Source organism: Psammomys obesus, unplaced genomic scaffold (genome assembly GCF_907164565.1).
Source record: "Psammomys obesus unplaced genomic scaffold, mPsaObe1.curated_primary_1811, whole genome shotgun sequence".
Classification (NCBI taxonomy): Eukaryota; Metazoa; Chordata; class Mammalia; order Rodentia; family Muridae; genus Psammomys; species Psammomys obesus.
Genome location: NW_026596396.1, coordinates 313462 through 330588, shown reverse-complemented (window position 1 = coordinate 330588; position 17127 = coordinate 313462). Strand labels below are relative to the sequence as shown.

The 17127-nt window shown below is 48.2% G+C and overlaps 1 protein-coding gene across 4 annotated transcripts in view; it reads right to left on the bottom strand.

Moving 5' to 3' along the window:
- Positions 1-417: 417 nt before the first annotated feature.
- The window catches only part of Ccdc120 (coiled-coil domain containing 120), a 19870-nt gene continuing 3160 nt past the window's right edge, over positions 418-17127 (bottom strand). Inside the window, exons 1-11 of one of the 4 annotated variants that reach the window (XM_055597506.1) lie at positions 11399-11460; positions 8607-8649; positions 8279-8369; positions 8007-8140; positions 6550-6690; positions 5922-6207; positions 4735-4797; positions 4254-4428; positions 4025-4123; positions 1927-2841; positions 418-1458 (exon numbers count right to left, since the gene is read on the bottom strand). In XM_055597506.1, coding sequence (XP_055453481.1) covers positions 1344-1458; positions 1927-2841; positions 4025-4123; positions 4254-4428; positions 4735-4797; positions 5922-6207; positions 6550-6690; positions 8007-8140; positions 8279-8369; positions 8607-8627 — 2040 coding nt within the window. In that variant the 5' untranslated portion in view covers positions 8628-8649; positions 11399-11460 and the 3' untranslated portion in view covers positions 418-1343. Of the gene's footprint in view, positions 1459-1926; positions 2842-4024; positions 4124-4253; positions 4429-4734; positions 4798-5921; positions 6208-6549; positions 6691-8006; positions 8141-8278; positions 8370-8495; positions 8650-11398; positions 11461-17127 lie in introns of those variants that run through there. The other 3 variants (XM_055597509.1, XM_055597508.1, XM_055597510.1) reach the window with 3 other exon arrangements.

The window sequence follows — 17127 nt, the reverse complement described above, 5'->3', positions numbered from 1 at the left end:
ATAAGTGGACTAAGCAAAGAACTGCCCCATCTCACAAGAGATGTCAAAACATGACAGCTAGACATGGTGACACCTGTGATCCCAGCTCTGGGGATGCTGAGGCAGGAGGACTATAAGTTGTGGCCAGCTCTGGACACATACAATCTGTTTGAAGGAAAACACACACACCACTATTATAAGTGATTTCCATTGTTTTTTCTTTCTGTGAAAATACTGTTTCTGGTGGACATGTTTGTGTATGCCCTATGTTCCAGTACAGGTCAGTCTCTGAGTACAAGGCCAGTGTAGTCTACATAGTGAGTTTCTAGGCAAGCCAGAGCTACATACTGAATCCCTGGTCCATAAATATACACATAAAATCTGGACTGAACCAGAGGTGTGAGTGCCTGAGGTGAAGCAGACAAAGAAGCAATCCAGTTGAGTTTATACATTTATTATAGAAATCCCCTTCCAGTGTGAGTAGTGTCTTGGGCCCAGATCCATTGGTACAAAAAGAAAAAAAAATTAACACTAGGTAAATGGGGTAGGGGAACCCCCAGCTCCAGAAAGTCACAGACAATATAGAAAACACAGCTTATGTGGATTTGTTTAAAAACTGGTAAGTAGAAGGAATGCCAGGGAGGACATGATGTGGCCTGCAGCCCATGGCCAGATGTCACCTGAGGGTTTTACTGGCATCTACCAGTTGCCGGGTTTAACCACTGCAGCATCCCAGGATGTGACATACTCAAATGGCTCTGCTTCTTGACAACCTCTTGTATGGCCTCCTAGTTGGGGAAGGTCATCACAGAGGCCATGGGCAGAGACAATAGCTCCTTCAAGGTACCCCACCTAGACTTTCATCCTTCCAAATGTGGACAGAAGCCCATCTGTCCAAGAACTCTAGTGGGAGAAGACAGGGAGTTCTATTCACAGCAGGCTCCCAGCCCCGAGACTCTATATGGTCCATTTTGCTGAAGCAGGGTGGTGGCTCCAGAATGGAACAGGTTGGGCATGGGGATAGGAATGAACCCAACCAGGAATGAGCTCACAGTTTCCCTTTTATAAAACACCTAGTGTTGGGCAAAAACAGTGAATACTAAATCACAACTGTAAACAGAAATGGAGGAAGGGGCAGAGTCCCCACACCATTTTGTACCCCTCTTTGAAGCTAGCTGGGGCCCTCCAGTTCCCCAGCACAGGATGAGAAGAGAGCAGGGAATACCAGACATCTTCCTGGGCCAAAGAGAAGCCAGGGCCCCTGTGAGATCAGGACCAAGAGCAACCATATCCCAGGGCTCAGCGAGGTCGACTGTGTGCTCCCCAGACGGGAGTGTGTCCAGACCAACAAAGGGCCTTTAGGGTCAGACCAGTGTCCCTGGGGTCTGGGGATCGGAACTGGAAGACTGCTCCCCCTCTAGTGTCAGGTCACTTAACCGAGCGCTCAGCTCCGGGGGATACAGGAAATCCGTGTAGTATCTTTAGAAAGGACAGCAGAAATCCGGAAGACAGGTAACGAAGACAAGATAAAAGAGGAAAAGACAGACAGGACATACACAGAGAGAGGAAAAGAAGCATGTTAAAGAAGTGGAGACAGGTACAGGACAGCACCTTCAGGCTCTCCAGCATGGGGTGAGCTTGGAAGAGAAAACCAGGGAGCACACATGTCCCTTCCTCCCAGCACCCTGACTTACTGCTAGCTGCCACATACTAGGGAGAATAGAAAAACCTTTCTAAAGCTTGGGAAAGAACTCCTGCTACCAACATCCAAGATCCTTCTCAACAGGACACTAAGGACTAATGCAAGTTGTGTGACCCCCTTGCTAAGACTACAGCTAATTTCCTTGTGGTCCCACTCATTGGCTATGGTGACAAAGTACTCCCTGGTGAGGATACCTTCAACATTTGAATCAATACCTCTACCCATCAGTAAAAGCACCCCCGTACCTGCCGGAGACAGGAGGTGCTGTGAAACTCCTCGAGTGCGGGAGCGGTGCCTGGCTGGGAGGGCCGTACAGTGTCTGGCCCACCTCATAGCAGCGGGCATGGAGGAAGGGTGCATGTGTTGGGCCCATGTGCGGGAGCATTGGCCGGCGCTGGGGTCCCACGGCCAGTCCTGAATTTCGGATGTACCAGTCCCGCAGCCCCTCCAGGGCAAGGTTCTTGTGGCCACCTCGCTCACCAGTTGGAGGTATCCGGGTGGGTGGGGGCATCCAGAGTAATGGGTTTGGATGCACTTCCAGACCCTCCACAGCTTCTGGGGGCAGGCCACAGGGTTTGGAACGGATGGCACGGGTGTTGGGGTCCTTGCTGCGGAGGAGGGGGCTACTGCTGTCAGCTACATATATGGGTGGAGGACCTGGGAGCATGGCAAGGAGCCCATCTCTGCGGGAAAGGGGTCCTGGGACTTCAGGAGCAGGCAGCAGCTCCCCCCAACCTGCCCCACCAGCACTGCGGGGCAAGCCCCGGTCCAATGAATAGTCCAAGAGGAAGTCTCCACACACAGGTGGGAGTCGGGGGTGCCCACGGGATGCAGGGGCAGCTGAGCTAGGCCTGGCAGCCCGAGGAGGGTCTGGGGGCCCAGCGGTGCGGGAAGAGAAGGAAGGGACTGGTTGGGGGCGCTCATATAGCACCTCACTGCTCTTGCAAACTGGGGGACCAGCAGCAGGGGGAGCCAGGGGAGCAGGTGGAGACCCAGCTCCTCCAGCAGCTGCCCGGTCCACAAGCAGGGCCTCAGAGCTATTACTGCGGCGGGTGCGAGCTGCGAAGAGGGAGGCCCGATCCGAAGCAGAGTCAGGCCGAGGAAAGCCCATCTGGGAGTCCTGACTACCGGACCACTGGCGAGAATGGAGGCCTTCTGGTCTGGAGAGTAGAGGTGAGGTAACAAGAGCAGGGTCAGACAAAGAAGACAGGTGATGGGTTCCCTCAATCTTCCATCTCTTTCTGAGCCTCCACTATCTCTAGAATGGGAGCAGTATCAGAAGTTGTGTTCATGTAGCTGCTAAGTAGTGTGTGTAATGGGGCCAGTGAGGTCTAGTCCCACACAAGAAAGCTGGCATAGACATGTATACTGGGAGAGGGCTGCAAGCTCATAGGATATTGTCAATGTTTTGGGGAAGGATGCACTAGCTAAGGAAGGACACACACACAGGAAAGTCTGTTACCCAGAGCTCCTATTCTTCTGCTAAGGCTATCCTTGTGGCCAATTACTACCAAAGGAAGTCCCAGGCCTTATGCCTGGAACTAAAGGCCTTGCTTGAGCTCTAAACCACCATGTCTATGACCCATTCCCAAACAATCATCCCACCTCACACAGAATGTAGGTCTCCCCCCAAAAGAAAGGGCTTCTGTTCACAGCATGGGAAAAAATAGGCATTTAAGCATTTAAGAAACATTACAGTATAGTGCTTACTGGCTGACTCTAGATTCAATTTTTTTTTTTTTGCATGGGTTCAAACATCAGAACTTTGGTTTACTCACAAGTTACTTAATTAACCTTTCTGTGCTTCAGTTTCTACATTTATAAAATGCAAATAATAACATCTCCTCAGAGGGATCTTAGGATGATTGAAGGAATTGCTATCCACCACAAATGCTATCTACCCAACATGCACTGTACCTGTGTCTTTCAAAGGCAGATATTACACCCCACAAATGAGGAGACAAAGAATCAGAGAAAGAAAACGACTTATCAAAAAGCACAGGAAAGCTCACTTTCATGCCTCTGCCTCCAATTCCCACTCCAACTTGTATCCACCTTTCAAAAGCCAGCTGCCAGGGGCTAGAGAGCACTGTCTGCTCTTCCAGAGGCTGTGAGTTCAATTCCCAGCAACCACATGGTGGCTCACAACCATCTATAATGAGATCTGGCGCCCTCTTCTGATGTGAAGGCATACATGCAGATACTGTACACATAATAAATAAAATTTTAAAAAAGCCAGCTGCCCATGTCCCACATCTTTCAGTGATTTGTATTCGACATCTACAGTTAGAACTAAAGGTCTCCTCCTCTGACACTCAGACCCACCCTCAAGAGTCCCCTTACTTGCAGAGCCGGGGGCCAGTGCCCCGGGTGAGGACAGGGGTGGCAGGCACACTTCGCCCCTCAAAACTGGAGGCACTCCTGGGCAGCGAGCGTGTGGGGCTAGACAGAGATGGCAGGCCCACATCAGGACCCAGGTTAGAAACTGCACCCACCAGTAGGCCCTCCTGCCAACCCAGGCTCAGGATCCCACTTCTGGTCCCAGGAAAAGGTAGAACAAGTTCCTCTTTACCTGGTAGGGCTGGCCACAGAGTTGCGTCGGCTCTTCAGGTCCCCATAAATATCAGATGGGGGAGGTTTCCATGGGGCTCGCCGTTCAGGGCTTCCCCCAGATACTGCCCGAAACTGGTCCCAGGCCTTTGGTGGTGAGGGGCGCTCGGGTACAGGGAAGCAGCTATGAGGATCCTCTGGGTAGAAGGAAAAATAGGGTAGAATTCAACAAGAGATGGTCCAGAGGGACAGGGAAAGTTTAAAGGGGAGGAGCATGTGCTGGGACAGGGTTAAGCAAGCTAACAGATGAAGCCATGCAAAAGGGTAGTGTAGAGGCTGACCTGTAGGGTCTGGGGCGGAGGAGGCAGTGACAAGGTGACTCTAAGAATACATGGGAACATGAGGCACTGCTAAAGAGCTAAAGTAGGAGAGGCTAAACAAAACAGGATATTCCGAGAGGACACAAGACAGGGCTGAGTGCAGGTTTCCGGGATATTTCTCACCGTTATCATGGCTGGCCCCTGACTCTGAGAGGGAGCTGCTCTCCGAGTGCAGAACTACATCCTCTACAGGTGAGAAAGGAAGAAGCAGCCTATCACTGCCATATCTGGGTTCCACTGCCTTACACCACTGGATAGGCACCTCTATGGAGCATATGCCTTCTGCCTCCTGCCTCTGACCCCTCCCCAAGAATTCATCTTTGCCAGACCCAGGCCAGACACCTAAGAGGCTTCATGAAGTAGGGCATGTGTGAGTGTGTGTATGTGTGTATGTGTGTGTGTATGCATGCATGTGTGCCACAAGTTCAAGGCCATTCTGGACTTTGCAGTTAGTTCAAGGCCAGCCTGAGCAACTTACCAAAATCCTGTTTCAAAATAAAAAGTAAAAATAAAACAAGTTACTGAAGAATTGCATTAGTGGTTAAGAACACTTGATACCTATGCAGAGGACCTTGGTTCATTCCCCATACCACAACAGTCATGGAGGCAAGGCTTCTAAAGACCCTGGCCTCCATGAGCACCTGTATATACATGGTAAGCATAAACTTACACAGGAATACATACACATAAATGAACATGAATAAATCTTAAAAACGAAAAAAGAGGGGCCTGGTGGTGGTGGAGCACGCCTTTAATCCTAGTACTAGGAAAGCAGAGGCAGGTGGCTCTCTATGAATCCGAGGTCAGCCTGGTCTACAGAGTGAGTCCCAGACAGCCAAAGCTATGCAGAGAAACCCTGTCTCAAACAAACAAACAAACAAACAAACAAACAAAAAACCAACAACAACAAAAATGAAACAAACAAACAAAAAAGGGGATGGAAAGATGGCTCAGCCATCAAAGGCCAGGCTCACAATAAAAAATGTATTTTAAAATGTAGGGCTAGGGATGTAGTTTCACGGTAGAATGCTTCCTAGAATGCTGAGGGGTCTAGACTCAACCCTACCATACATAAAAAATATCTACCTTTACCTGAATTCAAGATTATGAGCTTGAGTATTCATTTTCCTGTTGCCTTCTGTTGAAACCCTCTCTTAATCTCATGTCAGACTGTTACAACTCTCCTGGATGGGTGATTCCCTTAAATCCTACTCACTTCTCTGCCTTCAGTGGTTGCTCAGCCACCCCAACCCTCCCAAATGCATTAGCCCATTTTTCACTCACTAGAGAGATGCTGGGACCTGGCTTACCTTGGCTGAGCTGAGCAAGGCGTGTACCCAGGCAGACACCCTGGGCATTGACTAGTGCTCCTTCAGACAGTGGCAGTGGCTGGAGCACTGGGAGGCCAAGACGGGCCCGGAAGTCCCTGAGCTGCTCCTCCAGCTCATGCAGCCTTCGCAGTGCATCAACCTGTACCTGGCGCCTGCGCCGTCTCTGTTCTCCGCTGAGGTCAGGGGCCAGGGCCAGGCGGCGAGCTGCAGCTGCAATCTGTTGCTGTACTGACACTTCACGCTCCAGGGCCTCAAGAGCCAGTTCCTGCACAAGCCAAGAGGGGTAGAACAGAGCTAAATAATAATAAATTGACAGAGTCCATCCACACTGAAGTGGGGCCTGTTTTTCCAAGGGGTAGGGCTGTTTGCCTATGGGAGGAGCTTATTCATCCTCAGGGGACAGGATGAGGAGCTGGGCCTGTGTCTCTTCCTAGAGATGGGAAAATTGTCTTGACAGAGTTCAGGTCTAATATTGCATGAGGGAAGCTGCCTGTTCAAACCCTTTCCTTCCTTAGCTTCTCCCTCTCCTACCCATAACCCTCGTTCTGCCCTTGCTTGTCCCTGCCTATCACCAGCACCATGTTGTGTCCCATACCCAACTGCTCACCTCAGCAGGACACAAGGAGTGGTGTGCTGGGTTTGCGTGCAGTGGAGGGTAGGCAAGTGCTGCAGGGGGTCTCCGGCGTACCAACTGAGGCCGTTCACCAGGCTCCAACGGGCATTCAGGGGGCAGCTGACCAGTTAGCTCCTGGAGAGAATGAGGAGTGAGGGCAGAGACTACCAAGGTTAGTTGGAGGGACAACATAAAGTAGTAAGGCTCTTAGAAACTATACCATGCTCAGTACTCCCACAAGTATTAGGTTTCCTCCTCTCAAGATCTCTAACACCAGGGTAGGAAGTGTAGACTCTGAGTTCCTCAGTGGCCTAAATCTCTGGGCCATTGAGCATAGGAATCTTGGAAATCTGAAAGCCAGAATTCCTAGCTTTCAAAATTACAAAAGCCACTCTAGTCCAGGTGTGATGATGTAGGCCTGTAATCCCAGCACTGGGGAGGCAAAGGTAGCAAATCTCTGTGAGTTTAAGGAGAGCCTGGTCTACAGAGTGAGTCTAGGACAGCCAAGGCTACACAGAGAAACCCTGTCTCGAAAAAGTCCACTCCTTGTTCTATAGTGCATATGTAACATTGGGGCTGTATCTTCTGAATTGGCATGTGCCTGTGTGTGTGTGTCTATGTCTGTGTGTGTGTACGTGTGTGCACAGGCCAGAGGCCAATCTTGGATGCTGTCCCTCAGGGTGCCATCTGCTTCCCCCCCTCCCCCAAGAAAAGGTTTCTCTCTCATTGGCTTGGAACTTACTGATTAGGCTAGCCTGGCTGCTCAGCAAGCAACCTGGTCTCCACTTCCTCAGCACTAGGATGACAGTCGCCTGCCACACCACCACACCCAGTTTTCTTTTTTTACATAGGCTCTATAGATTGAACTCACGTCCTTCTGCTCCATGGCCAGCTGAGCTATTCCCCCAGTCCCTGAACCCCATTATTACCTCAAGCAAAGTATGTGGACACCCACACTAACAAGGATAAAATCAGAGCTCAAATCAGGTGTGGGGGGTCATGCCTAAAATTCCAGATCTTGGGATGCTGAGGCACCGGTGAAAAGCTATCTTAGGCTATAGTGAGTGTGAGGTCTAGGCCAGCCTGGGCTACAGAATGAGACCCTGTCTCAAAAATCAGATGAATGGATGGATAGATGGACTAGTGGAGGGAAGGAAAATAAATCTCCCTGTGTCAGTTCAGGATGAACTTTCTTGCCCAATTTTGAAAAAAGTTTTCCCTTTTCAGGGGCTCGGGAGGTTTTAAATTATTCACAAGTGAATATGGGTCTGAATTACCACATTTCATTGATTCTGAGACCTCTAAGTCAAACTTTGAGGATACACAGGATGACAAAAAATTACTAACACCCAGACAAGTGGTTAGGTATCCATCGCTGCAGCATGCCTGTCTAGGCACTCTGACCCCTCACCCCAGCCCCCTGCCTGATAGCCCTGGGGTCAGGCCCTCACCGCCTCCTGCAGGCACACTTTCCTGAGCTCTTGAAGTTTCAGGTTCAGGGCCTCTTGGAGGGCCCTCTGGCGGTCAAGCAGCCCTCGGAGACGTTCTGACTTCACCTGGGGGGCAGCCTCTCCAAACAGGGCAGCTACACAGAGGGAGCAAAGATCAGGACAGCTGGGACATCCTTTAGCCACTGTGGGACCAGAGGACCAGCCCTCCCCAAGCAGGCACGTGAAGATTCAGGGTAGGGAAGGGGCAGCAGGAAGTGGAAGCAGCCACTGACCTGGGGCATTGAAGGTAGGAGAGCTGATCAGCTGACCTTTGACTTCCATCCTTGTACTGATTGGACTTTGTGGCTGATAGCTGGACAAAGCCTGGCAGTGATGCATCACAGGCGGCATTAAGGAGAGATAAACTGTGATAGCCCCAGCCCCTAGGCCAGCCCCCACTTCCCATGCTCCAGCTAGGAATAGAAAGCACCCTGGGCCCCGCCTGCCTACCTACTATGCCCGCTCAGATTCCGTGTCAATGTCTGGACCCACTCCGCCTGGTACTTTGGATCCCTTCCCATTGAGTGCAAACACAGTAAGTGGGAAGCTGGGCAGACTTACAATGCCTCCCCAGAGGCCCATAGGTCACAGATAGGAGTCTCACCTAGGGAGAGAATTAATGGTACAGATTCAACTAGGTATAACGATAGTGAGCACTTACTCAGCCTTGGGTGCCTGGAACAGTTACCAGCTATGTCACAATGCATCTCTGAAATACCTCAGGCAGGAGATCCATTGTTATTATCTTTCCTTTTGAGATGAGGGGTGGAAAGCACACAGATGTGAAATAATTTCCCAGTAAAGAGCAAAGCCTAGGAGCATCCTCTGGTCCTATGCACTCCCTTATCAGAGCAGCTCCAACCCCAACAATTTCTTCTTGAGTGCCTGGGTCCATCCATCAGGCTTTAGGACCTTTGCCCAGACTGTGGCCACAGTCTAGGGTGCTATTTTCAGCCTTTTAGCGCCTGAATCTTATTTCTCACTTATCATTTTGGGAGCTGCTTTTGTTTTGACCCAGGGTCTCACTCTGTAGCCCACACTGGCCTGCAAGTCACTGTAATAGCCCAAGCTGGTCTTGAACTCATGGCAAGTCTCCTGCCTTAGCCTCCTACATATTAGGATTACTATAGGCAGGCACTACCATGCCCTAGTTCATTCTGGGGCTTAAATGTCCCTTGCAGAGGTGACCCCTGAGTGATGGCTTCTGCTGTTGAACAAGAGACTGTACTTCCCTGTACTGTCATTTGGACAGGAAGCATGTCTACCCCAGTGTATCTGTAACTCTAGCACCCCAAACAGTGCTGCACACAGCAAGTCGTCCACAAATGTATGCCAGCTGGTTGAATAAGTAACTGAGTGAATGCATGCAAGATACGTGAGCCAGACATCAAGTGCAGATCTGGCTCTCATTTGTCCCAATTCCATCCTGCTGCTCTTGACCTCAGGGGTCCTCTAGCCCCTCTTCCCTCCAACCCTTGTCTGAGACTAGCATACAGAAGCTATCCTGCTGGGATGTCTGAGAAGCATTGTCCACAGCCATAAAAAAATATACATTACTTGCCTCTTTTTTTGTCCCTAGGAGACATGGCTGACCACGGAGCCTGCTTTGGCTAGCTGCCAGCCTTCCTTCTGCTTCTCTGGAATTTGCTCCCTCCCTTCCACATCCTGCTCAGTCCCCAGCTGGGCAGCCAGGTGACATCCCCTCCTACCACCTGTCCTAGCCTCCAAGGCAGGTGACTAGGAAGGCCTAATGGAGACAGCAGAGCTCTCATTTTAACCTACCTTGAATGTCACAGCTTTGCCATGATGTGGTAGAGAAGACCCAGACAACCAAGGAAGCCTAGCTAGAGATCCCTTCCCCATTTTCATTCTATGGGGTATGATCAAATTGCCTATAAGGTACCCCCGGTTTCTCTGCAGTCGTCCTGCCTGTCCCATAGGGTCTGTATCCTTCCCTCAAAAAAAATAAAATAAATAAAAAACAACTCATGTACTAGCTTCCATATCAATGGCGAGGCAGGCCCAAAAGCCTCTTTCACAGACAATATATATGCTGCAGAGGCTCTCACAATTCCTCCCATCTGAGGTCCAGCATTTCTAGCATGGTAGGGCCTCTTTGATGTCCTATCTTCCTCTGTCCCTCCGCCCCTGGAACTCCTGTTTTCCCAGGACCCATTTTAGTTTGGTGATCTTTCACAAGGCTTGCCTGAACCCTCCACCCCAACAGAAACATAGCTCCTCCCCCCCTGGGTCCATTTACCCCATTCACCAACATTAGTCTCATGTTCCACATCAGAGTGCCTCAATCTGTCTTTCTTTAGAACCTCAGAGCATCCTGGAAGTCCATGCAGGGTCCAGACAGGAACCCCGACTCCACCCTGTCAGCCTGACCTCAGGGACATAGTTAAGGAATGAGTCATTGGGTCACTGGGCAGGCTAGACATGGGTCAACGCCCCACACCTCCATACCTGACTCAGGAACCTTTGCTTCCACTCTACTATGTTCTATACACTTGCCTTGTGACTCAGGGCTGCCTGACACCATGTAGAGATAGTAAGAAGGTGCTCTACCACAACCTCTGCTTCGATAGCAAACCTCTGAGATCCCCCTCAGCAACCCTAGGGCCTCATCCTGCCATCCTGTTGTGGGGATAGGCTGCAGCAAGAGAGCTACAGAGGCCACATGTGGGGACACACACTCACACACACATACACACTCACACACACTCACAGAGGCAGGCCCAGCAGGTTTTTCAGGTCTGCCCTTCTGACACCACAGCCGACAAAAATTCCTGGCTCTAATGACTGTTTACAACCAAGATACTTCACCTGGGTGGCACTCCAACACTGTCAATGAGAGCCCCATTTCCACATCCTGCTACCACTTGAGCAAACACACACAGACAGACGGCTCCCCAGTGCTCCCCCCAAAATACAACACACCCTGTTCTATCCCTCAGGGTGAATAAGTGGAGGGGAGAGTGGATACAGGTGCCTGAACAACACTGGTTTCTAAATAGTTCAGCTAGCGTTTTCTCAGCCACTCGTCCCGATAAGGAGGCTACTCTGAAAAGGGGAGAGGAAGTGAGGGAGAGGGCCGGGAAGCAGGAGATAAGTCTCTTTGACCCATCCCTCTTCCTCCATTTCCAACCAAGAAAATGGCCATGTGGGGACTGTGCTCCCCAGGTCCTCCTGCACTGAACACCACCCCTCCCATCGCTACCCTATATTGTCTGTGTGCCTCTTGCTCACACCAAGATCTCTGAAAGAGAACTTCAGTCCATTCTCCCTGAGCCCTCAACTCCTATGCCTTCACTGTTTCACACCCCTGGCCCGCTGTTCCCACTACTCACCAACGCCAGGCAGCAAGAAGAACACTTGTCTCATCCGGGCCCTGGCTTTCCTGGCAGTAGAAGTGAACAACAGTGACTGCTGTCTTGGCTGCCTCCCACTAGGTAAAGGCCCAACCTACCTGGACGGGAACTGGGCTGGCCCATACCTTTTAACCCTTACCTGCCTGCTTCCAGAGGTAGGGCTACCCCTGGGATGGCAGTCTCAAGGGTCAGGTGCCTCAGGGTGCCCACCATGGCCAAGAAGAAAGCAGAGAACTCTCTCCTCAGTGAAGACACCTAGGAGACAACTGAGGAAGAAGCTCTCAAAGTTGGGGGAGGAGCCACTGCCTCTCCTGATGTCCAGATACCCAGGGCACTGGAGCCTGCCTATACAAGGTAGCACCTCAGGGAATGGGGCTAAGAAACTGTGAAGCAAAACGCATACATACATACACACACAAACACACACACACACACACACACACACACACACACACACACACCTGGGTTTTTTTGTTTTTGTTTTTTTGATCAGGGTACATTACATTCTCCAGGCTCTTAATCTTCCATCCCCGAGCAAAACAAAGATAAGAGGAGGTTATGGAGGGAATTTCTCCCATAATTAGGATAATGGTTTTCTAAGTTGCAGAGAGAAGCTACTTTTTTAAAGCAAGACCAGATCTCAAGACACTACCACCTTCCACAGTCCAAAAGGAAATACTCCTAGTAAATAGACCATAGTTATATCCTACAAGCCTGAGGGATGGCGCAGAAACAGCATCCTTTGAAGCACCTTACAAATAGGAAGCAGAGATTTGGCATGGTAAATAGATCTGACTGAGCATGTAATGATGTAAAAGCATAAGAAGGAGCTGGGCAGTGGTGGGGTATGCCTTCCTTTACAAGGGCTACCCAGAAAAACCCTGTCTCAAAAAAAAAATCAAAACAAACCAAACCTGAAAAAGCTAATAAAGAACAGAATTAGAATGCTAGGACCAGACTGTAGACTAGAGGTAGCCAGTGGCTACTCTGAAAAGGAGAAAGAAGACAACTACTCAGGCTTTTGGGGCAGGGCAGACAGGGTTTCTCTGTGTAGGATGTCCTAGACTCACTCACCAGGCTGGCCTTGAACTCAGAAATCCACCTGCCTCTGCCTCCACAGAGTACTGGGATTAAAGTTGTGCGCCACCACACACGGTTTGAGTCAGACCTCTTCAACCTAACATTCTTCCCTATCCCTTCCCCACACCCTTTAACATTTCTGGCCTAGAGTGAAGTTTGATGTCAGACAAGGAACTTAAGAACTCTTTCCCCACCCCCACCCCAACCCCCAGACAGTATTATTCTGTGTAGCCCTGGCTGTTCTGGACTCACTCTGTAGATCAGGCTGGCCTCGAACTCACAGAGATCCACCTGCCTCTGCTTCCCAAGTACTGGGATTACAGGCATGCGCTACCACTGCTCGGCAATTGAAAACTCTTAAGTTCCTATAATGCCCCTCAACACAACCCTACCCAAGCTCTGAGCCTGTTCCGGGCACATACAAAACATCCTGTTCTCCGGGTAAAATAATCTACTTTGTGACCTCAGAACCCAAACCTGACGCTTACAGCAGGCCCTGCTATGTATGAACAGGGAGGGCTGTTAGGGTTGTTCCCTCACATGTTGGGGAGCAGAGACTAGAGAAAAGTTTCCCCAGTCAAATGCTATCAAGGCCTCCTGCTACTGCTGTCCACCTTTCCTCCTGGTTGTAAACTTTATGGTGTGGAATAAAAAGGACCCTTTCATGCCTTTTCTCCCTTTCCCCTCCTTTAGTGTGCTGGCGAAGGCAAGTGGCATGCAGATGAGCAGCTAGCTGTATACCGGTGGGGACTATCCTCTTGGCCATGGCTTGCCTTCCCTCTCCCCACTTGCAGGCAGCCAAGCAGGTTGTGAAAATGGATGTTCATAATCAGGGACAGGTGAGATGAGAAAATTAGGCCAGTAGTGAAAATGGAGCCTTGGAGTTTAAGTTACCTCATCTGTAAAATGAACAAAACGGACAACAAAGGCCATAGGAACTTTAGGAGATATTTCATAGTACATGTAACTCACAACAAATCACTAATGACCATTCCTAAGAACAATAAATTTGGAGCTGGAGAGATGTCTCAATAGTGAAGAGTGTGTATCTCCAGTTCCAGGGGATCTAACACCACTAGCCTCTAAGAGCACCTGTGACCACACACAAACACACACACACATTTAAAAATTAAACCTTTAAGACATTTTAAGATCTTATTTATTTATTTATTTATTTATTTATTTAATTTTGAGAAAGGGTCTTACTATATAGCTTTGGGTGTCCTGGAACTGGCTGTATAGACAATGGTGGTCTCAAACTCATAGAAATCTTCCTGCCTCTGCCTCCCAAATTCTGGGATTAAAGAGGCATGTGTATTTGTATTGACCCAAATATATGTCTAGTTACCATGTGCCTTCAGTGCCTGTGGAGGCCAGAAGAGGGCAGCAACAGACACCCCCCTACACCCCAAGATTGGAGTAAATGACGGAGCAGAACATGTGGATGTTGGGAACTGAATCTGGTTCCTCTGGAAAAGCAACCAGTGTTTTTAGTTGCTGAGCCATCTCTCCAGCCACACCAATTTTGCTTGTTTGTTTTTAAAGAACAATAACTATGAAGCCTGAGAGATCTGACTCAGTAATTAGGAGAACTTGCTGTTCTCCAGGACTGGGGTTTGATTCCCAGAACCCATATCTGGTGGTTTACAACCACCTCCAACTCCAGCTCTAGGGAATCCAACACCCTTTTCTGGCCGCTGTGACTACCAGTAAACCTGTGACGTACACTGTCACAGATACATACATAAATAAATGTAAATCTTCACACCAGGTGCTGGTGGCACACACCTTTGTCTAATCCCAGCACTCGGGAGGCAGAGGCAAATGGATCTTTGTGAGTTCAAGAGTTCAAAGCCAGCCTGGGCTATAGCGTTAGTTCCAGGACAGCCAGGGCTACACAGAGAAACCCTGTCTAGACAAACCAAAAACAAAACAAAACTGGTTTTTCAAAATAGGATTTTCCTGTGTAGCCTTGGATCTCCTGGACTTTCTTTGTAGACCAGGCTGACCTCGAACTCACAGTGACCTCTGCCTCCCAGAATGAATGGATTATAGGTGTGTGTCAAAAAAAAAAAACACACCTTAAAATAATAATAATAATAACAAATCCACAGAGGTAGACTAGTTTAGAAAGCAGTGGGAAAGATAATTCCTAGGCCAAGTAGACAAGTGGAGCCGAGTCACCCATACACATTATTGCTCCATTCAAGGTTTTTTCCTCAGTCCTGGAAATTAAACCTAGGGCCTTATGCATGCTAAGCAATCACTCTCCCACTGGCTATAGCCCTCGCCCCACAATTTTAACCAACTAGAAGATGATCTAACCTCCAAACACATGGACCCTGCACAGAAAGTAAACGGTGAGTCAAGTATTCAACTTAACTGTCACTGGTTATGTGATAGCTTAGCAAACTCACTTTTCTGTCCATTTCTGCCCTCATTTGTTAAAGAGGTTGTGATTCTGAGTCCTCAATGTTAAATTATAAAACAGTTAGTTGCCAGGCCTGGTGACCTTTACTCTCAGCACCAAAGAGGCAGAGGCAGGTGGATATCTGTGAGTCTGAGGCTAGCCAGGTCTACAAAGCATGTTCCAGGCCAGCTTCATCGTGAAACTCTGTCTCAAAGCAAAATTATGAAACTGTAACAGATGCTCACAGAGTTGTCACAAGCAACTGACTTACAGCTTGCTAGGACAGAGCAACTGGCTGGGTATCAGTACATAAAGTGCGTTGCTGTTATACGAGCATTTCTACCCACTGAATCAAACGGATATGTTTGGATGCTTTTTTTTTTTTTTTTTTTTTTTTTTTTTTTTTTTTTGCGACAGAGCTGGATCATTTAGCCTCAGCCAATATATCTGAAACACATGTTGTTGTTTTCTCTTCTCACGTAACCTTATCTGAATTCTCAGTACCGAAAACCAAGAACAGAAAGTATTCGTGGAGCCAAGGAGATGTCTTAGCAGGGGAAAACACTTGCAAAGCAAGCCTGACAATGTAAGTTTGGATCCCCAGAAGTCAAGTAAAAGCCAGATACAATGTCTCATTTGTAATCCCAATACTCCTATGGCAAGACAGCAGGCAAAGACAGAATTCCCCTGAAGTGGGCCAGTGAGCCTGTAACACACAACACCTAAGCAAGTGAGGACCCTAAATCAAATGAGGACCAACACCTGAAATCTTCCTTTGACCTCCATACATAAGCCCTCACATACAAGGGCACATATACACAAAAATAAACAAGAGCCAGCAGGATGGTTATAGAGGTGCTTACAACCAAACTTGAGGACTGAATTCAATCTGTAGGATTCAATATAGTGCAAGAAGCCAGCTGACTCCTGAAGACTGTACACACACACAAGCATCCCTGACTAGCACGTATGAAATAAACTTTAAAAAATGTATATAAAATTTTTCAAAAAAAAATTTTTTTTCTACAAAGAACCAAGCATATTCACGTACACCTGAGACAGAAAAAGGTGCTATCTCAGCCTCTAAATTCTCCCTCCTTGCCAAAAGCAGACATATTTGAAACAGGTGTGTCATCCACCCACCCCCACCCCCATTGTCTAACTCATCATTAAAAATGCACAAACTGGGATAGGTGTGATGCATGCCTGTAATCCCAGCACCAGGAAGGATAAGACAGGAGAATTTGGAGTTCCAAGCCAGGCTGGACTACATAATGAAACTGCCTTAAAAAATAAAAATAAAAGAAAGAAAGAAAGAAAGAAAGAAACCTGCAGAAACCAAATACATTTCAGCATTTCAGATACATTGTTACAACTGTAGTTGAAAGAAGGAATCAGTGTCTGCTAGTGATGAAACACAGCCCCAGGTATCTACTTCTGAACGATAACCCTTGCCCCTGAATGTATTTTGTAGTCAGACATCATCCCTTATCACCTGAACTCATGTTCCCATATGAAATGTAGAAACAGAATACCTTCAGATAACTTCGTATTTTTCACTGTCTGAACTCCTGGAAGTCTTCATCTCTCATAACTTTCCTACCAAATAGACTGAGAGTAACCTCTGAGTTGGTAGTAGATATATATATATATATATATATATATATAAATGTTTTGGAGAAGTAAAATGGGTCTGACATTCCTTATTCAGACTCACTGTTCTATGAGAATAACACACTAACCTCTTGCTATTCTCCCGGTTCATCCTTAAAATAAAGGGTTTGGACACCAGAGAAATCTCGTTTTATTGTTACTACTGGATGAGCCTGAATTTTTATTTGTTTTTCCCCCACAACAGTAGGGATGAAACCCAGGGCCTTATCCAGCTATATCCCTAGTCCATTTTGTTTATTGTTTCTATATTCTCAGGACAAGGTCTCACAATATACACTCTTTAGGTCAGGCTGGCCTTAAACTCAAGAGATCTGCCTGTCTGTTTCCCCAGTGCTGGGATTAAAGGCATGCACTCCCACCACCTGGTTTGTCTACCTACTTTTTAGAAGATATGTCTTGCCAGGGCCTACACCAGTCTGCACTGCATCAGGTCCTCTGTGTACAAATTATAGCTTTCAGTTTAGGTTCGTGTGCTGTTGTTGTTTCTTTCTTTTCTTTCTTTCTTTCTTTCTTTCTTTCTTTCTTTCTTTCTTTCTTTCTTTCT